The sequence below is a fragment of the Cricetulus griseus genome, chromosome 5 (assembly GCF_003668045.3).
Source record: "Cricetulus griseus strain 17A/GY chromosome 5, alternate assembly CriGri-PICRH-1.0, whole genome shotgun sequence".
In the NCBI taxonomy this organism is placed as follows: domain Eukaryota; kingdom Metazoa; phylum Chordata; class Mammalia; order Rodentia; family Cricetidae; genus Cricetulus; species Cricetulus griseus.
Window position 1 is genome coordinate 95,919,990 of NC_048598.1, and position 24,759 is coordinate 95,944,748.

Genomic DNA, 24,759 nt, shown 5'->3' on the forward strand with positions numbered 1-24,759 from the left:
GCACTTTTAACTGTACCTCTGAGTAGTGACTTCACTGAAACAGGTGAACTTTTGGATTTGAAAACATGCGGCCATCATGGTCCATAGTAATATATAAAGCTTTCATTCTTACATGCCAGAGGAAGAGGTTGAGACCTTTTCCTTTCAGGCAGAAATGGGTCAGCTTATGTCCCTCATCACCAATACTTTCCATTCAAATAATGAAATTTCATTTTGGGAGTTGATCTCTAATACTTCAGAACTGAGTGTTCTGCTAAAGCTTCATAGAAGTGTGAGAATTGGAGTGTTCTGTCACATCTACTGGGGGTGATTGAGATGAATGATCCCTCAGTTGATGCCAAAATTATGGCACAAATTCGAAAGAGACAGTACAAAACGAATAATGTGACTGTGTATAGGTCTTTACAGTCCTTGGAAAACCTCCCCTATGTGAGCCTGAGAGACCCTCCTAAATTGGACAGCAGTAAAAATATGAAAACTGGAATCATGCCCAACCCTCGGAATTCAGGCAGGCCCTGCTGGACATAGGCATCGGCATGACCCAGGGTGACCTCATGTATACTCATTGCTAATTCTGGCACACATGTGTCGATAGAGGCTATCCAAGTGTGGCCTATTATCCATGACATTGTCAATTCATTACTGCTTTTGGCCTGTTAAATTTTCAAAACCTTGTTTCACTTCAGCATGTAGTGAATTTTCAAATTAGTTCATGTAAAGGTCACAAGAGAACTTTGACCATTAGTTTCCTGAGATTGAACCCTTGACTGTTACACTTGCTCAGCAAGAACTTTTACTGCATGATCAAACTAGCCTGTGTGAGTCAAGAGGCTTGTGAGTACAGGTAGCAAGTTATGGAACTGGCTGAACCCTTGGACAGACTTAGTGACATGTGGCTCAAATCTCTTGTCTCTATTTTTTAGACATTGATGAAGATAAGATGTCAGCATAGGAGCCCTGTGTGGCTGTTCCTGATGAGACCCGCCAGGTTCTTGAAGGTGATGATGGTGCTTTTCACATAGAAAAAGTGGATTGGACACATCCTGGGGAGCCATGCCTTTTGTTGAGTTTCTCTTTGGCTCCCCCTAAGGGCCTTGGCTGGCCTTAACCAATCAAGCTCTGTTTTTAAGTTCAATGAGTGTTTTCTATCCTCTCCTTGGACATTAAGGCAGGAAAATCTCCTCCTGCAGAATAGCAGAGTTGGGTATTGTGTATTGTGGAGTTTTTGTGTCTTTGTAGACTTTTTTGTTGTTGTTTTTTGTCGATATTTTTAATTTTCTTTTATGTGCACTGGTGTGAGGATGTCAGACCACTAGAGTAACAGGCAGTTGTTTCAGCAGCCACCTGGATCCTGGGAATTAAACATGAGTCCTCTAAAGATCAATCAGTGCAGCCGGACGTTGGTGGCACACGCCTTTAATTCCAGCACTCGGGAGGCAGAGGCAGGTGGATCTCTGTGAGTTCGAGGCCAGCCTGGTCTCCAGAGAGAGTGACAGGATAGGCTCCAAAGCTACACAGAGAAACCCTGTCTCGAAAAAAAAAAAAAAAAAAAAAAAAAAGAAAAAGAAAAAAGAAAGGAGGTATTGTATACCTGAATTAACTCTGTAACCACTCCCACAATCAATTGTAACTTACTTGCAGTAGCTTCCTGGTAAGGTAGGTGGCGCTCTAATAGCAAAAATCTGCCTCCAGGGCTCCAATGACCTGCTGTATTCTCTCATACTGGAAAAAAAATGATTTGCCCTTAGCCAGTATCTGGGAAACTATAGAAAAACCAGAGTGATAAAAACAGGATTAAAGTTGCCACTCTTCATACCCTCTGCCCTCTTGAGAGGACTGTACCAGGGAGGTGCCTAGTAGATTCCTTGTTCTCTCTGAAGCAGTCCAGCAAAATAGACAAATAGTATATTGTTCTCTGTCTCTCTCTCTCTCTCTCTCTCTCTCTCTCTCTCTCTCTCTCTCTCTCTCTCTCTCTCTGTCTCTCTCTTGTCACTCTGTCTCTCTGTCTCTGTGTGTCTCTCTCTGTCTCTGTCTCTGTCTCTCTCGTCACTCTGTCTGTCTCTCTTTCTTCTCTCTCTCTCTCTCTCTCTCTCTCTCTCTCTCTCTCTCTCTCTCTCTCTTTTTCTGGTCTTGACACACTGGAGAGAACCTCCTGGCTATGTCAGTACTATTCCCTCCAGTACAAAAGTTATTTAGGCCACAGGCTAACCTCCATTCTTCTCTGGAGAGCCACAGTCCCACATCCTGTCTGGACAGTGCTCTTGAAATTTCCCAATGAAGGATAGGCCCCAGGCCACATTTTTATCCACAATGGACACTGACATTTCCATTCAGGTTGACAACTTGGTAGCCCCATCCTGCTTTCTACGCCTCCAACTTTTCTCCATGGCTGAGCACGGATGGAGAGGGGAATGGAAAATGCATGTTCTTTCACCTCCCGTTGCTATAGAGTTCCAGTAGCCAGTGAGGAAATGGAAATGACAAAAACCTCCTGATTGTTCCTCCTCAGCCCCCACCCACAATGACTACTTTGCACCAGAGACCCTGTATGTTCTGGGCCTAGAAGGAGGCCAGGCACCATTCCCTTGGGGAGCCCCAGTACTGAAGCTTTCCCTATGTTTCAGCCCTTGGCATCCCAGACACAGTAATGATCATTGACACTAAGTGGACAGGCTTTTTGACTACCTGAGACTGTGGTGGTTTGGATAAGAATGTCCCCCACCTAGACTCAGAAATTTGAATGCTTGGCCATCAGGAGTGGCACCATTAGGAGTTATGGCCTTGTTGGAGAAGTTGTGGGTTTGTTGGAGGAGGTGTGTTACTAGGAGTGTGGGCTTTGAGGTATCAGGTGCTGAAGCCAAATCCAGTGTTGCTCGCTCTTTCTGATGCTTGCAGATCTAAATGTAGAACTCTTGGCTCCTCATCTACCATGATTTATCCCTGTGCAGAACCTTGCTTCCTGCCATGATGATGATGGACTAAGTCTCTGAACCTGCAAACCAGTCCCAATTCTATTTCAATGTTTTCCTTTAAAAGAAGTGCGTTGTTCGGCTGGCGTTGGTGGCGCACGCCTTTAATCCCAGCACTCGGGAGGCAGAGGCAGGTGGATCTCTGTGAGTTCGAGGCCAGCCTGGTCTCCAGAGCGAGTGCCAGGACAGGCTCCAAAGCTACACAGAGAAACCCTGTCTCAAAAAAAAAAAAAAAAAAAAAAAAAAAAAAGAAGAAGTGCCTTGTTCATGGTGTCTCTTCCACATTAGAAACCCTAAGACAGAGGACAAAGCACTTGCCTTTGGTTAGTTTTTGCATTTTCTTATATTTTTGGTTGTGAGCCTAGCCTTTAACAGTTGAACCATGTCCCCAGCCAAGTTTTTGCATTTTCTAACAATGATGTCTCTTCCTGCTTTGGCTGGGTCAATATCATTCCAATGGCACTCTTGAACTGTAAGGCTCTGTATGACCTGCTGTTTTGCATCAACACTCACCCAACCTGTAGACTGCTGCTGATTTGCTTTCTGTTCCTTCGGTGAAGTCTTTGTTCCTTTCTTTGCTCATCCCATATCTTAGTTTATAGGACAAGTAACTGAGTTTCCCTGGGTCACACACACACACAAAAAAAAATGATTTGCCACCCACTTATTACCTCCTGCTAGTTTTTCCCTTCCCAGAACACATTGCAACTTATAACCCTGTTTATGATTCTTTGGGGGAAGGGGTTTCGTGGCAGGGTTTCTCTGTGGCTTTGGAGGCTGTCCTGGAACTAGCTCTTGTAGACCAGGCCGGCCTCAAACTCCCAGAGATCCGCCTGCCTCTGCCTCCGGAGTGCTGGGATTAAAGGTGTGCGCCACCACCGCCGCTGCCGGGCTGTGTTTATGATTTTAATAGCCTACTTTCTTAGAGGAAGCACTTGCTTCAAGCTTACTTACAATCATCAGAACCTGTGGTAGTTTGTTGCTTCTTCTTCTTCTTGTAATTATGTGATTACACTAGTCCCAGGCTCTTCCGTCAGCATAGGCGCACGTTGCTTGAGCCTCCATTATATCAGCTGTGTCTCGGTTCCCAATCAGGAAGGAGTGGGGGCTCTGTCCAGTCTTTAGTCAGTACACTCCAGTGTCTTCCTGGTGGTTTTCGGGTCACCAAAAGGCAAAGAAGAAATGTGCTGAGACAGAGAATGGATTGAAACTGGGATAGTGTCCTGAGATAAAGCAGCAGGAACCTAGGAATGCTGTCAGGTAGCACTCTACCTACCAGAGCTGAAGACCTGCAGGGAGCTCAGTCACACCAGCTTCCCTGGTAGGGCCAGATCTGACTATGGCTGAGCCCCAAAACTTAAGATAAGTTTTCCTTAAAACCATGCAGCATAAAATGAGCTAGGAATGGCTAGAGGCGATCTAATCCTTTTGCCAAATTTTTGTTACTTCTTTGGGGTGTAGGAGGTAAGGATGAGATGATTTGCATATTTTTGTTTGATTCTTGAGTTGTCAGGGAATTCACTGGGTAGACCTGGTTTACCTCAGACTTACATAGTTCCGCTGGCATTTGCCTTCTGAGTGCTGGGATTAAAATCATGTGCAAATTGATCCACGTGAATATTATTTTATGTGTGGAAAATATGAGTTGTGGTTAGTACCAGAAACAAAACCAAAACCCTTTAATACCTGGAAATGTCAGGTATATATTTGTAGGTGCAGACATTTGATGAAGTTGAGTGCCCTGACTCATTGCTCTTTGGATTCTCACAGGCCTCACCATTTTATTGTCCATTTGTAGCTTCAATGATTCACTCCTGTTGGGGAATCCATGTTTGGGCTCCTTTAACCTGACCTGCTTGGTAAACTGGCTGACTGGGGCAAATGGCAGCTTAAGGTGCCGCATTTTGTAAGAAGCAGTTCTATCCTGTCCCAGCAAGTTTGGGAGGATAGAGGGGTTAAGGTAGTATCTCATGTTTCTTAGGCTGGCCTAGAATGTTCTGTAGTAATCATCTGTAGTAGCCCCACATTGTGGTGCCAATCTTTTTGGGATTCTTTATTATCCCTTTCTGTTTATTTAGCATATCCTCTAGAGTTTGATTTGATCTTTCTATAACTGCCTGCCCTGTAGGATTGTGTTATATGCCCATAATATGTTTTATAATATAGTAAGCTTCATTTTCCTAGAGACATATGCTGGAGCATTGTCTGCCTTTATTTACGCATGTATACCTATGTTGGCCGTAACTTCTAGCAAATGTGTAATTACTGAATCAGCCTAATCAGAACTCAAAGCAGTTGCCCATTTAAAACCTGAATAGAAATTAATGATATGATATACATATTTTAGTTTTCCAAACCCTACAAAATGGAACATTGTAAGGGGCCGTGGGCCCAAAACTATGTGGCTTAAAGCCCACCTTTGTAAGACTTTTAATGACCTTTAAGTTTGTGGCTTAAAGCCAGCTCTGTGAGCCTCCTGTAACCTGTAATTAGATACGGTTTGGCCAAGCGGAACTGCTAACTGCTTCTGTTCCGAGAAGGGGTCTGGAGCTTTTCTGTTCGCTGTTCCAAGAAAGACCACTAGATGTTCCGGCTGACAAGAAGAATGTTCCAGTCCCAGCAAATACCTGATGTTCCTTCTATTATTCCCCCCAATTCTATTGTTGCAGGGCTATTTAAGCCCACTCTAAGCCCCAGTAAATCGAGACCTTGACATTGCACAGACGGACTCTTGTCCTTTCTTGCGCCGCTTGGTCTCCTTTTCTCTCTCGCCCCTATTGACCCCCTTAGGTGACAACCCCCTCGAGACCCGCAAATAACCTGGCCTGCTGGACGGGTCAGAACATATCCATCTGCCAGATTTTATTCCTTTGAGTACCCTTTGGGTTACTTTCTGCAGGAGTTTGGTTGTATAAAGAACAAGTAGGGGGCTGGAGAGACAGTGCTCAGAGGTTAAGAGCACTGGCTGCTCTTCCAGAGGTCCTGAGTTCAATTCCCAGAAACCACATGATGGCTCACAACCATCCGTAATGAGATCTGGTGCCCTCTTCTGGCCTACAGGGACACATGCAGACAAGAACACTGTATACATAATAAATAAATAAATCTTTAAAAAAATTAAAAAAGAACAAGTAGGACATTGTCCTGCTTCCTCCATTCCCCAAGTGCTGGAATAACATGTATATTCCATTTTATGTGGTACTAGGAATTGAACTCAGACCCTCTTACATCCTAGGCCAGCACCCTGTCAACTGAGCCACACCTCCAAACTGACCACTATTAAGTGGTGTGTGTTCTTTCCCTGATGAAATTGCCCGTTATGGGTGAGATGCCCTGCCTGGCAGAGCATGTATTTCTTATATTCTCACCCTGGTCATAGGGTGCCCTTAACTTGCATCTTCCCTGCAGAGATTCATGACAAGTCTCATAAATGTGGATGAGATGCTGTTGAGACCCCAGCCAGCTGACAGGTGAGCATGTGTGCAACCTTTGAGTGTGTGATCATCTACCTGGGCACCAGCTTGGACCAGGAACTAAACCATATTTTGCTTCTGGGTTCCCAGAACCAGGTGGGGTGCAGTCTTTCCAGTGGTGGTATACTAAACAGCAATAGAAATATCAGCTATGAGGTTCAAGAAGCAGTATACTGAGCCTGTTCTCTTTAGACAGAGATCCAACACATTTAACACTGTCAATGAACATGTAGCTAGACAAGACGGAGTCAGGAGGTGAACCAGATGGCATCCTGGCTACATTCTTAATTCTAGCAGCAATTCTTTGGTTGGTAGGTTCTTCTGTAATCTGATGACTTGAAGACAGGCCAGGCCTTGGGTAGATTAGGGTAGCATTTTTTTTTTCTTTTTGCCATCTACTGCTCATTTTCTTCAAAGCCCACACTAACATACAGCCTCAAGGGACCCCTGCCAACTGTAGTTCAACTTTCTCATCAGATTATCTTTGGCTTGCCAGCCCTCCAATAATGATAGATAGACTTATTATTAATTATAAGAGCTTTGCCTGAGCTCAGACTTTTCCCACCAACTCTTATAACTTAAACTAACAAGTTTCTGTTAATCTACTTTTCCCCTAATGGTTCTTTACCTCGCCTCCATGCTGTATGTCCAAGTCACTGTTTGGATAGCTGGCATCTTCTGTGTGCCTAGATTTTAACTCTTTCTTGCCATAGACGTCATGCTGATGCTCTCCTGCCTAGCAATTGTCTATTGAGCCCTTTTTTAAACTAAGCAGAAAGTACCTTAGGCAGAGACACATCTTTACAGTGTGCAAAAGGTTTATCCTAGAATATCTAACCAATCTTTTTTTATCCCAAAACTATTTTTAAAAAAAGGAACATAAACTTTCCACTCTTCCATTATTGAAACTCTCATGTTTCAGGGGTCAGACTGCTGAGTGACAGTCCCAAGCACGTACACTCTTCCAATGCACACACACACCCTTGTCAACTGTCAACTGTATCTCCCTTTCAATCCCTACCAGGCTTCTTAGAGAAGCTGCTTGTGGATCCTCATGGCCCCAAGGGTCAGTACTTCCTATATGACCTATGTCTCTTGTTTTACTTTTGTTATCTCCCATCTGGTCTGGAATTTCCTCCTTTCTGTAGCCCTGCTTGTAATAGAGATTTAGGTTCTAACTTCATCCTTGTCTGCTTCTAGTCTCTGTTCAAATGTTTCTGACTCTGAGGCCTCACCTGACCAACCTATCAAAAAATCATCCCCACATCGTCAGAGTCCTCCTCCCTCAGCTATTCTGTCACAGTACTTCCTTCCTTTAAACACACATACAAGTCACTTTTTTCTTTTTCTTTAAGATTTATTTATTTATCATGTATACAGTGAATGCCAGAAGAGGGCACCAGAACCCACTACAGATGGCTGTGAGTCACCATGTGGTTGCTGGGAATTGAACTCAGGACCTCTGGAAGAACAGTCAGTGCTCTTAACCTCTGAGCCATCTCTCTAGCCCTATAATTCACTTTTTATATTGATTTTCTTTCTCACCCTTTCTTAGTTTTCTTCACAAGTGTAAGCTCTGCTCCTAGGAGAATGTGTGACACATAGAAGAGGAGGCCATTTAATTGCTACTGAATTTAATATCTTTAGGAGAAACTATATATTTGTGCACAACAAACTGCAGACAATAGGTAAATTCTGAAACTAATCATTTACTCAGTCATTTAGTAAGGATGTATTTAATACTCATTTGCATGCTAGGACACTTTCTTTCCTGGGACTTGGACCCCAGTCTTTGCTCCTCAGACAATAAAGCTACTCAGAACTTTCCAGTTCTTAAGTGTGAGACAGGGGTGGTGAGATGGCTGTCTGCATGGTACTGGCTGCTTTTCCAACAGGCAGCATGCACGGGACAGTTTCTGGTAATGGGCTACATGCAAAACTGTTTCAAAATCTCAGTTCTGTAGTATTCACCTGGCACCCTTCAGCACCAAAGCCTAAACTACATCAAGTTGGTCTATATGAATGCCAGATAGAGCAGTGTCTGTGGGCAGAGAGGGTCACAGACCCACTGTAGTAGACTTCTACCTCTGAGAACATGATGAGGGTGGCAGATACTACTATCTTTAATTCTCAGCAGCTTCTCTGAAAGCAACTATGAAGACCATAGGTTGTTCTTGTGGGAAACTACTCCTGGGTCCCTCCCCATATTCTTAGGTCCCCAATTCTGGAATCAGGGAAAGAGAAAAAGAGCTCTGCTCTTAGTCTTTCATCCACTGGAGAGATCTGTGTTATCCTCAAGGGTTGATCAGCAGGGTTGGGTAGGGGAGGAAGAACAGAGGAGACTGGGTAGTCCCCCTGAATACTCCTTCCTTTAAGGCTCAACTAAGATTCATCTCTTGTAGTAAGACTTCCCTGCCTGTTCCACAAAGACATTAAACCCACTTAAGCTGGTTTGGGTCTTGTTGCAGGAATTTAGCAGAGTAGATATAAGAATGAACAATGTTTATATACACGTTTGTGTGTATGTGTATGTATGTATGTATGTATGTATGTATTTTGACCTTGAAGAATCCTCATGGAAAACAGTGATTGTTTTACTGAAGGGACATCATAGCCATCCCATGACGTTGGTCACAAAATGTTTTAGGCACACCCAAGGCTCTTGTATTATTGTGTATTGCAAATGATACAGAAAGTTAGGGGGGCATGTGATACTCTCCTTTAATAAGATATGTAAATTAGATTATGGTTCTTGGTATGAGGAAGTACTTTGTATAATTTTTGTTTTGTTTTGTTTTGTTTTCGAGACAGGGTTTCTCTGTGGCTTTGGAGGCTTTCCTGGAACTAGCTCTTGTAGACCAGGCTGGTCTCCAACTCACAGAGATCTGCCTGCCTCCCAAGTGTTGGGATTAAAGGTAAAAGAGGCTGGACTTCCTGCTGCCACAGAAGCCTTAAGATTTCATTAACCAAACCTTGCCGCATGGTGCACTCTGACAGGGTCTTCCATACAATTTGTGTCATCGTGCTGTATAAGTATGTGCATCCCCTCACAGAAACATCCGTTTCATGACAAGATCAAGCCACACACTCCTTCCAAAATCTGAGCTCTGTTTGGTGCTGAAATATTATTTAGGATTCAAGTCAGGAAGTCTCTTCTAATTCTAGTTTTCCATAAAATTATTAGTAATAGCAGGAAAAGGTTACATTAATTTGCATAGTCACTTACAAAAACAAGTTTCTCAAAACCTAACCATCCCTGAAACATAACCCATTTAGGACATGAGGCCTTCCCTAGACAGTTTTGTACAAAGATACAAGTCCATGCTCTGTACCATCTAAGCATCAATGTATCTCTTGGGTCATCATTTACATTCTTGCAGAATAGGTTTTCAGTCCAAGAAAAATACATGTATTTATAAAGGAAGTAAAAGAAAGACAATCGTAAGAAATAAATACTTTAGATGGCATTGCACAAGCCTGAGAATTAAAAGCTTGCATGGTTTTAATATAAAAACAACTTTCAAAGTAATGTGGACAGGACACTGACCTGGGGCACACTGACTGCAGATACAGCTATTCTCTCTGATAACTCTTCTCTAAGTTTCTGTTGCAGGAACAAAGACCAGAACTCTTGTTGACATTTCACATCCAGGTATCAAAATACAAACCTAAAATTAATACAACTCTGTTATGGAAAAATGTTAAACCACACAAAATATCCAAACACCAAAATGATAACAGAGGTCTTTTCCACATTTCTCCATAAAAGACCATAGATAGATTAGAGTCCTGAGAGAAAACAATTGTCAACCATCTCATTTCACACAGAAATATTGTTTCTTCACAATTCATGGAGAAGGAAGTACACTTGAAGAATATTATGAAATAACACAGGTCATTCATGTAGTGATATATTGTTTATAATCTAATACAGCCACTGAGGATCAAAATGCAAAGCCAGCTACACTAGTTAGCTATAGAAGCTAGGCAGTGGTGGCACACACCTTTAATCCCAGGTCTCAAGGAAACAAGCAGATAGATCTCTGTTAGTTCAAGGCCACACTGAGTTACATGAAGTTCATCTAGTCATAAAGAGAAACAACTCGCACTTTTAATCCAGTCCTAGAGAGGTATATAAAAGTCACCCAGTGACTCAGGGTGAATTATGAAATTTAGTCTCCAGCCACCTTGAGGAGAACCAGCAGTCTGAGGCTTAGAGAAGCGCTCATAGAGACAGAATCAACCCTTTCAGTATGAGGTAGAGGTAAGAGCTAGTGGCTGCTCAAAGGTACAGAAAACATATTCAACAAAATCATAGAAGAAAACTTCCCCAACCTACAGAAGGATAGGCCTACGAAAGTACAAGAAGTTTACAAGACAACAAACAGACTGGACCACAAAAAGAAGTCCCCCCGACACATAATAATCAAAACACCGAATCTACAGAATAAAGAGAAAATATTAAGAGCAGCAAAGGAAAAAGGCCAAGTACCATATAAAGGCAAACCAATCAGAATCACACCCGACTTCTCAATGGAAACTCTGAAAGCCAGAAGGTCTTGGATAGACACCATACAAACACTAAGGGAGCATGGATATCAACCCAGACTACTGTACCCAGCAAAACTTTCAATCACTACAGATGGAGAAAACAAGATATTCTATGACAAAACCAGATTTAACAATACATATTCACAAATCCAGCACTACAGAAGGTTCTGGAAGGAAAACTCCAACCCAATGAACATAACTACACTCACAAAAACACAGACAATAGATAATCTAATTTTACCAAACACAAAAAGAAACAGGAGGGCAAAACCCACACACAATAACACCACCAACAATAAATCCAAAACAAACAAGAACCAAAGAACAATGGACATTAATATCCCTAAACGTCAATGGTCTTAACTTACCCATAAAAAGATATAGGCTAACAGAATGGATACGAAGACAGAATCCATCCTTCTGCTGTTTACAAGAAACACACCTCAATTTCAAAGACAGGCGATACCTCAGAGTAAAAGGATGGGAAAAGATTTTCCAATCAAATGGGCTCAAGAAACAAGCCGGTGTAGCAATCCTAATATCTAACAAATTAGACTTTAAACTAAAAGCAATCAAAAGAGATGAAGAAGGGCATTTCATACTCATCACAGGAAAAGTCCATCAAGATGAAGTCTCAATCCTGAACATCTATGCCCCAAATGCGAAGTCACCCACATTTGTAAAAGAAACATTACTAAAGCTCAAACCACACATAAAACCACACACAGTAATAGTAGGAGACTTCAACACCTCCCTTACGACACTAGACAGGACCACCAGACAGAAACTTAACAAAGAAACAAAGGATCTGAAAGAAGTTATGACCCAACTGGGGTTAACGGATATCTATAGAGCATTCCATCCAAACACAAAAGAATATACCTTCTTCTCAGCGCCACATGGCACCTTCTCTAAAATTGACCACATAGTAGGCAGCAAAGCAAATCTCCATAGTTACAAAAGAATTGAAATAACCCCCTGTATCTTATCAGATCACCATGCATTAAAGCTAGAATTCAACAGCAATACGAATGGCAGAAAACCTACATACTCTTGGAAAATGAATAACACCCAATTGCACCATTCCTGGGTTGAGGGAGAAATAAAAAAAGAAATTAAAGACTTCCTAGAATTTAATGAGAATGCAGACACAACATACCCAAACTTATGGGACACTCTGAAATCAGTGCTAAGAGGGAAGTTCATAGCACTAAGTGCCCACATGAAGAAACTGGAGAAAAGCCACATTTCACATTAGAGAATTGACAGAACAACTGAAAGCATTAGGGCCAAAAGAAGCAAACTCACCAAGGAGGAGTAGACGCCAGGAAATAATCAACCCGAGAGCTGAAATCAAGAAAGTAGAAACTAGGAAAACATTACATAGAATCAATGAAACAAAGAGTTGGTTCTTTGAGATGATCAGCAAGATAGACAAACCTCTAGCCAAACTAACCAAAAGGCAGAGAGAGAGCATGCTAATTAACAAAATCAGAAACGAAAAGGGGGATATAACAACGGACACTGAGGAAATCCAGAGAATCTTCAGGTCATACTTTGAAAACCTGTACTCCACAAAATTGGAAAACCTAAAGGAAATGGACAGTTTTCTGGATAAATATCACTTACCAAAATTAAACCAAGGTCAGATAAACAGTTTAAATCGACCCATAACCCCTAATGAAATAGAAGCAGTCATTAAAAGCCTCCCAACCAAAAAAATCCCAGGGCCAGATGGCTTCACTGCAGAATTCTACCAGAAATTCAAACAAGAGCTGATACCAGTACTCCTCAAACTGTTCTGCAAAATAGAAGCAGATGGGATATGCCAAACTCTTTCTACGAGGCTACAATCACTTTGATACCCAACCCACACAAAGATATCACTAAGAAAGAGAACTACAGACCGATATCCCTCATAAACATCGATGCTAAAATACTCAATAAAATATTGGAGAACCGAATCCAAGAACATATCAGAAAAATCATCCACCATGATCAAGTAGGCTTCATCCCAGGGATGCAAGGATGGTTCAACATATGAAAATCCATCAATGTAATCCACCATATAAACAAACTGAAAAAGAAAAACCACATGATCATCTCACTAGACGCTGAAAAAGCCTTTGACAAAATCCAACATCCCTTCATGATAAAGATCTTGGAGAGAACAGGAATAACAGGAACATATCTAAACATGATAAACGCAATATACACCAAACCAATAGCCAACATCAAACTAAATGGAGAGAAACTCAAGGCGTTTCCTCTAAAAATCAGGAACAAGACAAGGCTGTCCACTCTCTCCATACCTCTTCAATATTGTACTTGAAGTTCTAGCTAGAGACAAGAATAAGACAAGAAAAGGGGATCAAAGGGATACAAATTGGAAAGGAAGAAGTCAAACTTTCACTAATTGCAGATGACATGATAGTCTACATTAGTGATGCGGAAAAACTCTACCAGGAAACTCCTACAGCTGATAAACACCTTCAGCAAGGTAGCAAGGATACAAAATTAACTCAAAAAAATCTGTAGCCCTACTATATACAGATGATAAACCCAATAAGAAAGAAATCATAGAAATATCACCTTTCAAAATATCCACAAGCAACATAAAATATCTGGGGGTAACACTAACCAAAAAAGTGAAAGACCTGTACAATAAGAACTTTGAGACTTTAAAGAAAAAAATTAAAGAAGATACCAGAAAGTGGAAAGATCTCCCATGTTCTTGGATAGGAAGAATTAACATAGTAAAAATGGCAATCCTACCAAAAGCAATCTACAGATTCAATGCAATCCCCATCAAAATTCCAACACAGTTTTTTACAGGCATTGAAAGAACAATACTCAACTTTATATGAAAAAATAAAAAACCCAGGCTAGCCAAAACAACTCTTTACAATAAAATCTTCTGGAGGCATCACCATCCCTGACTTCAAGCTCTACTATAGAGCCATAGTTCTGAAAACAGCTTGGTATTGGCACAAGAATAGACAGACAGATAGACCATTGGAATCGAAATGAAGACCCAGATATTAACCCACACACCTATGAACACCATATTTTTGACAAAGGTGCTAAATGTATACAATGGAAGAAAGATAGAATCTTCAACAAATGGTGCTGGCACAATTGGGTTTGGACATGCAGAAGATTGCAGATAGATCCATACCTGTCACCATGCACAAAATTTAAGTGAAAATGGATTAAAGATGTCTCCATGAATCCAGCCACACTGAATCTTCTAGAAGAGAAAGTGGGAATTACCCTTGAACAAATTGGCACAGGAGACTGATTCCTGAACATCACACCAGTAGCTCAGACACTGATGTAGGGGAAGCTGTAGCCACGCCTTCTTAGGGGCTGGCTACAGGTGTGCCTGACCATGCTTGTGAGGGCGTGGTCAGAGTGACATAGTGTGACTGTGCACTTTCGGTTTCTCTTTGCTTCTTGCTGTACAGGCTGCTGCCACTCCAGCTGGCTAGGTTGCTCTGTAAGTAAGGCTTTTCCCTATTAAATACCCGTATATTTCTACCTGACTCCGTATTGGTAATTTCCCACTATACACTGAGGTCTGCAATTAATAAATGGGACCTCCTGAAACTGAGAAGCTTCTGCAAGGCAAAGGACACAGTCAGTAAGACAAAACAACTGCCCACAGAATGGGAAAAGATCTTCACCAATCCCACATCTGACAGAGGGTTTATTTCCAAAACATACAAGGAGCTCAAGAAGCTAGCCACCAAAACCCCAAACAATGAAATTAAAAAGTGGGTTGCAGAAGTAAACACAGAATTTTCAACAGAGGAATCTGAAATGGCTGAAAGACACTTAAGAAAGTGCTCAAAATCCTTGACCATCAGAGAAATGCAACTGAAAACAACTCTGAGATACCACCTCACACCTGTCAGAATGGCTAAAATCAAAAATACCAATGACAACCTATGCTGGAGAGGATGTGGAGAAAAAGGAACACTCCTCTATTGCTGGTGGGAGTGTGAACTTGTAAGACCACTCTGGAAATCAGTATGGCGGTTGCTCAGAAAAATGGGAATCAGTCTACCTCAAGATCTAGCCATTCCTCTCTTGGGTATATACCCAAATAGTGCATGTTCATACAACAAGGACATATGTTCAACCATGTTCATAGCAGCATTTTTTGTAGTAGCCAGATCCTGGAAGCAACGTAGATGCCCCTCAACTGAAGAATGGATTGAGAAAATGTGGTACATTTATACAATGGAGTACTACTCAGCAGAAAAAGCAATGGAATATTGAAATTTGCAGGGAAATGGATGGAACTAGAAGAAACCATCCTGAGTGAGGTAACCCAGTCACAAAAAGACAAACACTCATATATGAAATTTAGACATAGAGCAAAGGTTTACCAGCCTATAATCCTCTTCACCAAAGAAACTAGGAAACATGAAGGACTCTAAGGGATAAATAGACCCCAGGAATGGGAAGTGGCATGAACTCCTGAGCTAATTGGGAGCATGAGGGTAGAGGAGAGGGTGCTGCCACAATAAGAGCACAGAAGAGGAGTAGAGGAGAGGAAATGGAGGAACAGAGATATTGAGTAGGTGGAAGAATAGAGGAGAGAGAGCAGGATGAGAGATACTATATTAGAGGGAGCCACTATAGGTCCGAGAAGAGATCTGGAACTAGGGAGATCTCCAGAGACCTACAAGGATGAGGCTATCTGACAATCCAGGCAATGGAAGAGAGAATAACCTAAAAGCCCTTCCCCTAAAATGAGATTGATGACTACTCTTTCTGCCATCCTAGAGCCCTCACCCAGTGGCTGATGGAAGTGGAGACAGACATCCACAGAAATACACTGAGCTGAAATAGGGAATCTAGTTGAAGAGAGGGAGGAATGAAGATCGAAGGGGGTCTGTACCAGGTTGGTGAAACCCACAGAAACAGTTGGCCTGAACAAGGGAGAGCACATCGACCCCAGATGCTATCTGGGAGGCCAGTACAAGACTGATCCAGACCCCTGAACATGGATGTCAATAAGGAGGCTTCTGCACTCCAGGAAGCCTCTGGTGGTGGATTAGTATTTTTCCCTGGTGTAAGAAGGGACTTTGAGAGCCCATCCCACGTGAAGGGATACACTCTGGCCCTGGACACATGGGGAAGGGCCCAGGCCCAGCACAGGAAGATTTGGTGGACTTTGCAGAGCCCCTGTTGAGGGCCCTACCCTGCCTGGGGAGTGGTGGGTGGATGGGGTGGGGGGCAGGTTTGGTGTCGGGGGGAGGGAAGGATGTGAGGGGTGGGAGAGGGAAAAGGGACTTACATGTGACACAAGCCTGTTCCCTAACTTGAATTAATAATAAAAAAAAAAAGAGCTAGTGGCTGGCCCTTTGCTTATCTGACCCTCAGCTTGAACCCCAATATCTGTCTCTGAGTCTTTTATTTTTCATGTTACAATTGGCACCCAACTTAAAGGTACAAATTCACAAAAAAGCCAATTGAAGCCACTGGCCCAGGCCCAAGCCTGAGATGCAGGCAGGGCTCCAGCTTGAGTCCTTGTCTGGCTGGATAGGTTTTCTTCTGTTTCCTGTCTAACTTTTTGAGCGAGTTTGAGATTTTTCAGTTGTAGCCTCTCTGCAGCAAAAACTAAAGGCTTTTGGGCTCCAAACCCCACAGGTGTTAGCTGCTTTTGCATGTTCCCCCATGCAGGCAGCTGGCTCTTAAGCTCCTTTTCTCCCAGTGGGTTGTGAACTTTCCCTGAATCCCCTAGACCCCCTTGGGCTGCTTTCAAACTAGAAACCCATTCATGTTTCTACTGTTCTACTGTTTTTCTGTTTTGGCTTTTCTAAACAGTCTTCAGCTGCCACCCACACTCTGGTGGCTTTTGTGTTTTCTCTACAGCCCCTCTCCTCAGGTTGACACTCTCAGTTCATGGCCACAAGCTAGTTCTTGGATAAGACTTGTTACACCTCACAGTTTACTGACATTGTTGGCAGATTTGGTAAGTCAATTGGGAATTCTTAAAGGAGGGAACTTTGTTCCCTGCATAAAAATGGGAAACACAATTACAATGGACAGAATTAGGTCAGGACTTCTATTTGATAGAAACCACCTAGAATACAATATCTAAATCCGACAAAATTTCATTCTATGCTGGTTGGCAAATCCAGGGAATATATTTACTGTATCTGTCATGCTGTCTTGGGGAATAGAATGGCTCTGTCTAGGCAGGTGTTGGTGGCGCACACCTTTAATCCCAGCACTCAGGAGGCAGAGGCAGGCGGATCTCTGAGTTCGAGGCCAGCCTGGTCTCCAGAGTGAGTGCCAGGATAGGCTCCAAAGCTACAGAGAGAAACCCTGTCTCAAAAAAACAAAAACAAACAAACAAAAAAATGGCTCTGTCTATCTTGGAAATATCATTGTCTTATGTGGTCAATTTGTTGTCACTCTAGTTAAAGCCATTTCCATCACTATTGAAAGAGACCATACATTGTTCACTAAGGTAAAGTGTCCTTAAGGAGGACAGCCAAGCATAAGCACTACATTCATCAGCCCCCAACCCTGGACTGAGCTGAGCTGTTGTTTCCTTTCCAGACTGGATTAGAAGTAAGGAGGCTACCAGGTGCACATACAGACCAAGTATATATGGGTGGAATGTGAAGAATGGAACAAAATGAAATCACACATGATGGATCTCTGTACCCTAAACTGGTTTACACTCAAGGTAGATGTGTAGTGGGGAGAAGGGTAGATGGTGTGGTGCTTGTCCCAGTTTGGCAAAGTATTTGTAGCACATTGGGTACAGTGCTTGTGTCTGACATATTTTAGTATTTGCAGCTCAGGGGGTAAGAGATTTTGTCTCAGTGAGTAGAGTGTCTGTATCTCAGTGTGGAGAGGGCTCATAGCTCATACAATAGAGTGATATAGCTCATTGGGAATATTGCTTGTAGTTCACTGAGACCAGTGTTTGAAGCTCAGTTATTACACTGCTTGTGACTTTGTTGAAAATATTTTACTATAGTATAAAATATAAAATTATCTGCCATGAGTCCACCCCTTTTTTAGTCAACACCCAAACACATTAGCCTTTTAAATTACAACACTCTACTACAGGATCCTAAAATTGAAATAGTGCAAAATATCAGAGTGCAAAATTAACTCACCAGCTCTAGAAGTTCCCAAGTTCTTGCATATTTTCAAAACCCCCTAAATCTGATTCCCAATGTCTCTTTGAGATTCAAAACATCCTCTTAGTTAGGAAACCATGAAAAATTTAACAATTTTCTTTTATATCCAATATAGAATGACTATATAAAAACATTATAGACTGTGGTTGTACCTTAGTCATAGACCACACAACTAGCATGCACAAGGCTGTAGGCACAACCCCACTACTGTTTGCCAAAAAGAAATAAACATCCCATTCTAGAAGTAGCAAATAAGGCAACAGGAAAGAAATATAGGATTAAAGCAATATTGAAACCCAGCAGGAAAAACTATAATAATTTTAGTTCTGTGCTAGCTGAGGATTTGGGTGGAATTATCTGTGCTCCATTCCCTTCAGGTTTGCAGGGCGTGAAGCAGGCCTAATACATTCAGTTCATACAGTTTTTCCTCAGGGATTTCCCATGGTCTTTGTTTTTCCCATATGCCAGCCTTCCTTTTGTAACCAAAGCTTATTTTCATAACTTCAGACAGTGACTTCTCAGTGGCCCCTTGCATACACTTGTGACATATTGTCTGTCCCTAGAGCTCTCTGAAACCTTGGTACAAGCTTCGAACCCCACCAGAAACATTCTCTTGAGCTATTCTACCAGCTTGAAATGTAGCCTGGTCCCCTTGGAGAAATCTTTAGCAGGCTCTGTGTGAATTGTGGTCTGAATCCATGGAAACAAAACCTTCAAATTTAGATTATAGGAGGAAAGCTCTTGTCATCAGTTTCTCCAATTGGGAATAAATTTGCATTTTACAAATTTCTGCCACCCTTGGGTTACATGCTGCCTTTGGACCATCTTTGCTAACACACCAGTACAGAGTAAGAGGTTGCATTCATTTCTAGGCTGAGATTCTTAACAATTACAGATGCTATCACATCTCTCTTGTCTGTCTTTATAATGTAAAATGGCTTTAATCCCAGCACCACAGAAGTTTATAACTCTCGGCTTCATTTCTTGTTCTGTCTCATTATAGATCCAATTAGAGTGATTAACAACCGTGACACAGCCTGAACTACAGCCTGACATGAGGGTTCATCCACTAAACAAAGTGACCATTACCTTTGAATTAAACCTCACAGAAGTTCTCTGCACAGTACATAATGTGGTCAGTGACACTGACAGAATATAAAATGAATGGCCAACCACCCAATTTATGATTGAGCCCTTGCTATCCTCTGCAAGCTCAGGAGAGTGGTCTCCACTGTTCGCATTGCTTTTGGCATTCTCATATGCCAAACTATTTCAAAATTGACAGTCAATCTCTGCTGATCACATTTCAGGGCATCTGTATTTTCAACCCCTCAACACTCCTCTAAGAAATCAGTTCCAAAGTCCTAACAGACACTTAGCCACGTTTATTACAACCACATCCTCACTACTTACAGCCAGTGTTCTCTGTGAATTTCTACTGTGTTTCCTGTGCACAAACACCTGAGAAAATCAAGTTAAAGAAAAATATTTGGTATTGAATACACAATTGATGCGCTCCTTCCTGAAGAAGTCTGTTTCTCCCACTCTTAGCTTTCCTCAGTAGCCTGTAGTGAGTTGCACAGTGTCGAGACCCCCTGGACTTCCCTTCATCCTCTTTAGAATGACTATAATTGTGTTTTTTGTTCTGCTCTAGTTTAGGTGGCCATAATGGTGAGGCTATGAGACAATGTTAGAGCAAATTTTCCAATACACTGGCAGTATGAGTCTTTCCATACCCAATTCCACAATGTTCTCTGACTTGGCGCAGGAATATGTTGGAAATGTATCTGTTAGAACTGTGCTCCAGAACTCTGGGTTTTGACTTGTTGTATTTTTCTGAGATGGTAACATACACACAGGTAACATTAAACAGACTGAGCAGATTGTAGTTAGTTACTGAAGATGTATATTTATACACATGTACATACTTGTAAGTTACATTACATAATAAAAACTTGGGGCCAAGCATTATAAATAAAAACAATGATTGGGAAAATTGTAGTACTTTTCTGATTTTCAAAGTTTTTTATTTTTATTTTTATAATTGTAATTAGAACAATTTTAATTTAGAAACAAGCTTCTTTTACATGTCAAACCCAGTTCCCCCACCCTCTTCCCTCCTCCCCTGCCCCCCCATCCCAAGCCCTTTCTGCTCCCCAGGGAGTGTGGGGCCCTCAGTGGGGATCTTCAGAGTCTGTCATATCATTTGGAGCAGGGTCTAGACCCTCCCCCATCTGTCTAAGCTGAGAGAGCATCCCACTATGTGGAATGGGCTCCCAAAGTCCATTTGTGTACTAGGGATAAATACTGATACACTACCAGAGGCCCCATAGATTGTCCAGACCTCCAAACTGACAACCTTGCTCAAGAGGTCTGGAACAGTCCAATGCTGGTTTCCCAGCTGTCAGTCTGGGGTCCATGAGCAACCCCATGTTCAGGTCAGCTGTTTCTGTGGGTTTCTCCAGCCTGGTTTTTACCTGTTTGCTCATCACTCCTCCCTCTCTGCAACTGGATTCCAGAGTTCAGCTCAGTGTTTAGCTGTGGGTATCTGCTTCTGCTTCCATCAGCTACTGGATGAAGACTTCAGGATGGCATATAAGGTAGTCATTAATCTCATTGTCGGAGAAGGGCATTTATAAAAGGTAGCCTCTCAACCACTACTTAGATTGTTGGGGTCAAATTGTAGATCTTTGGACAATTCCCTAGTGCCAGATTTCTCTTTAAACCTGAAATGACTCCCTCTATTATGGTATCTCTTTCCTTGCTTAATCTATTCTTTCCCTGGCTAAATCTTCATGCTCTCTCAGGTCCTCCTCTCCCCTTCTCTTCTCCCCTTCTCTTTCTTCCAGCTCCCTCTCCCCTCCCTCCATGCTCCCAATTAGCTCAGTAGATCTTGTCCCTTTCCCCTTCTTGGGTGGACCATGTATGCCTCTCTTAGAGTCCTCCTTGTTTCCTAGCTTCTCTGGTGGTGTGGATTATAGGCTGGCAATCCTTTGTTCTATGTCTAAAATCCATATATGAGTGACTACATACCATATTTGTCTTTTTGTGACTGGGTTAACTCACTCAGGATGGTTTCTTCTAGTGTTTCCAGGTTCTGACTGTTACAAATAGTGCTTCTATGAACATGGTTGATCAGATGTCCTTGTTGTAGGAATGTGCTTCTTTTGGGTATATGCCTAAGAGTGGAATTGCTGGATCTTGTGGATCCCATTTTCTTGAGGAGTTGCCATACTGATTTCCAAAGTGGCTGTACAAGCTGGCACTCCCACCAGCAGTAGAGGAGTGTTCCCCTTTCTCCACATCCTCTCCAGCATAAACTGTCATTGGTGTTTTTGATTTTAGCCATTCTGACAGAAGTAAGATGGTATCTCAGAGTTGTTTTGATTTGCATTTCCTTGATGGCTAAGGATGTTGAGCACTTAAGTGTCTTTCAGCCATTTTAGATTCCTCTATTGATAATTGTCTATTTAGTTCTGTACCCCACTTTTTAATTCAATTATTTGGTGTTTTGGAGACTAGCTTCTTGAGTTCTTTGTAGATTTTGGAGATCACCCTCTGTCAAATGTGGGGTTGACTATCTTTTCCCATTCTGTAGGCTGCCGTTTTATCTTGTTGATTGTGTCCTTTGCCTTACAGAAGCTTCTTAGTTTCAGGAGGTATCATTTATTAATTGTCTCTCTTGGTGTCTGTACTAGTGGAATTATGTTCATGAAGTGATATCCTGTACCAATTCATTCAAGAGTACTTTCAACTTTCTCTTCTAAGAGGTTCAGTGTGGCTGGATTTATGTTGGGATCTTTGATCCATTTGGATTTTAGTTTTATGGATGGTGATAGATATGGATCTATTTGCAATTTTCTACATGCCAGTGTCCAGTTATGCAAGCGCCATTTGTTGAAGATGCTTTCTTTATTTCATTGTATAGCTTCTTTGTTTTAGCTTCTTTGTCAAAGATTAGGTATTCATAGGTGTGTGGCTTAATTCTGTTCAATTCTGTTCCATTGGTCTATTTGTCTACTTTTGTGCCAATACCAATCTGTTTACATTACAATAGCTCTATAGTATAGCTTGAAGTCAGGGATGGTGATGCCTCCAGAAGGTCCTTTATTCTGTACAAGGTTGATTTGGCTATTCTTGGTCTTTTGTTTTTCCATATAAAGTTGAGAATTGTCCTTTCAAGGTCTGTGAAGAATTGTGCTGGGATTTTGATAGGGTTTGTATTGAATCTGTAGATTGTTTTTGGTAAGATTGCATTTTTACTATGTTGAAACTACCTAGTGGCCGGGCATTGGTGGTGCACGCCTTTAATCCCAGTACTCGGGAGGCAGAGGAAGGCAGATCTCCATGAGTTCGAGGCTAACCTAGTCTACAGAGCAAGTGCCAGGATGGGCTCCAAAGCTACACAAAGAAACCCAATCTGTCTCAAAAAACCAAAAATAAGAAAGAAAGAAAGAAAGAAAGAGAGAGAGAAAGAAAGAAAGAAAGAAAGAAAGAAAGAAAACGAAAGAAAAAAAGGAAGAAACTACCTATTCAAGAGCATGGGAGATCTTTCTGTTTTCTGGTATCTTTTTAATTTCTGTTTTTAATGACTCAAAGTGTTAGGAGCCGTTACAAGCTGTGCGCATGCGCAATAGGTAACTTTGTAACTTTCCAGCCCTTAGTCTCCGCCCCTCCCATGACATCATATGGTCCGATCAGCTGATGCCATATGGTCCGATGAGCTTCAGCCAGTCAGAAAGTAACACTTCTGAGGCAGCGGTTGCCAGCCTATATAAGGAGGGGTTTTTGGGAGTTCAGAGTCTCCGCTCTGTAAGCTTATGCTCTCCCTCTCAAGACGCATTAAAGCTTTACTGCAGAAGGATCCTGATTGTGTCCCTGCGTCGTTTTTGCTGGTGAGACGGTTAGCGCGGGACATCTGGTGCCGAAACCCAGGAAATTGACCTCATCATCGTCAGCACCATCGGAGACCTCTTGGCAACAAGGAGGATTCAGAACTGCAGGGAGGTACGATTCGGAGAGTTATGTCTGGACTTTAGCTTGGGATTGTTGACCTTTTTCGCTGTTGTAGCAATCTTGAAGAAGTCCAGAATTACATGTCAGAAACCGAACGTAGTGAGAGGTGGGGCGCGAGGTCACAAAAAAGGAAAAAGGACCTCCCGGGGTGTCTAATGACAGGGGAGTGTATGTAAGAAAAGAAACGGCAACAAAAAAGGAAAAAGGACCTCCCAGGGTGTCTAATGACAAGGGAGTGTATTTGTTAGATGATCCTGTAAATGAGCTTGAAGCTTTAAATCTTGATAGCTCTGATGACTCTGAAAGCTCAGGAGATGAAGTCTTAGGTACTGAGGAAACAGCTCAGCTAGGTGAGAAAGAAAGATACTATCTGGATGACCATATACAAAGTAGCAAAAAACCTCGAAGACGGCAGCTTCAAACAGCCCTCTCACAGGTTGCTCCTTCAGCACCCCCTCCCTATGAGACTCGCCTGAAGGCTTATTCCTTTTTTCCAGAAAAGGTAAAAAGAAAGCTGCACCTTGCTTTTCCCATCTTTGAGGGCATTGAGGGAGAGCAGATGCATGCACCCGTGGAATATAATCAGATAAAAGAATTGGCAGAATCAGTCAGGAAATATGGAGTCACAGCCAATTTTACTCTTGCACAATTAGATAGACTTGCCCTAAATGCTTTGACACCATCTGACTGGCAGATGGTAGCAAAAGCTGCGCTTGTCAGCATGGGCCAATACATGGAATGGAAAGCACTCTGGCATGAGGCCATCCAAGAGCAGGCCAGAGCTAATGCGAAGGCCTTAACTCCTGAACAACAACTATGGACATTCGACCTGTTAACGGGCCAGGGTAGTTTTGCAGCTGATCAAACAAATTATCATTGGGGCGCTTATTCACAAACCGCTAACGCAGCCATTAGGGCCTGGAAGGCGCTCTCCAAGAAAGGAGGGGTTGAAAATCAGCTCACTAAAATTATTCAAGGGACCCAGGAGCCATTTTCTGACTTCATGGACAGAATGACCGAGGCTGCCGGTCGTATTTTTGGTGATTCAGAACAAGCCATGCCTCTAATTGAACAGCTAGTTTTTGAACAGGCCACCCAAGAATGTCATGCAGCTATAGCCCCGAGAAAAAACAAAGGATTACAAGATTGGCTTAGGGTCTGTAGAGAATTGGGGGACCCCTTACTAATGCAGGGTTAGCTGCTGCCATCCTACAGTCTCAGAAGTGCCCCCTTAAGGGGCTGGATAAAAGAACTTGCTTTAGATGTGGAAAGGCAGGACACCTGAGAAAAGATTGTAAAATGCTAGATAGGGAGAGAGGTCCACTGACTTTTTGCACTCGTTGCGGCAAAGGCTATCATAAGGCCTATCAGTGCCGCTCTGTGAGAGATATAAAAGGTAAGATTCTCCCTCCTATAGAGACAACAATAAATGAGATTCCAAAAAACGGAGCAGCGGGCCCTTGGTCTCAGGGCCCGCCAAAATATGGAGACAGATTCACCAGGGTGACGGACGGGACCACCCCCCCCCCGGAGTCGAAGCAAGAATGGACTTGCGTGCTGCCTCCGACTTCTTACTGA

At 42.3% G+C, this 24,759-nt stretch overlaps 1 protein-coding gene across 1 annotated transcript; it reads left to right on the forward strand.

Annotated features, from left to right (window-relative positions):
* The first annotated feature begins 315 nt into the window (after positions 1-315).
* On the forward strand, positions 316-24,759 carry LOC113835852. Its single transcript, XM_035445845.1, is given in 5 exon segments — positions 316-512; positions 16,832-16,979; positions 23,066-23,172; positions 23,488-24,347; positions 24,350-24,759. Coding segments are annotated over 5 exon segments (1,722 nt in total).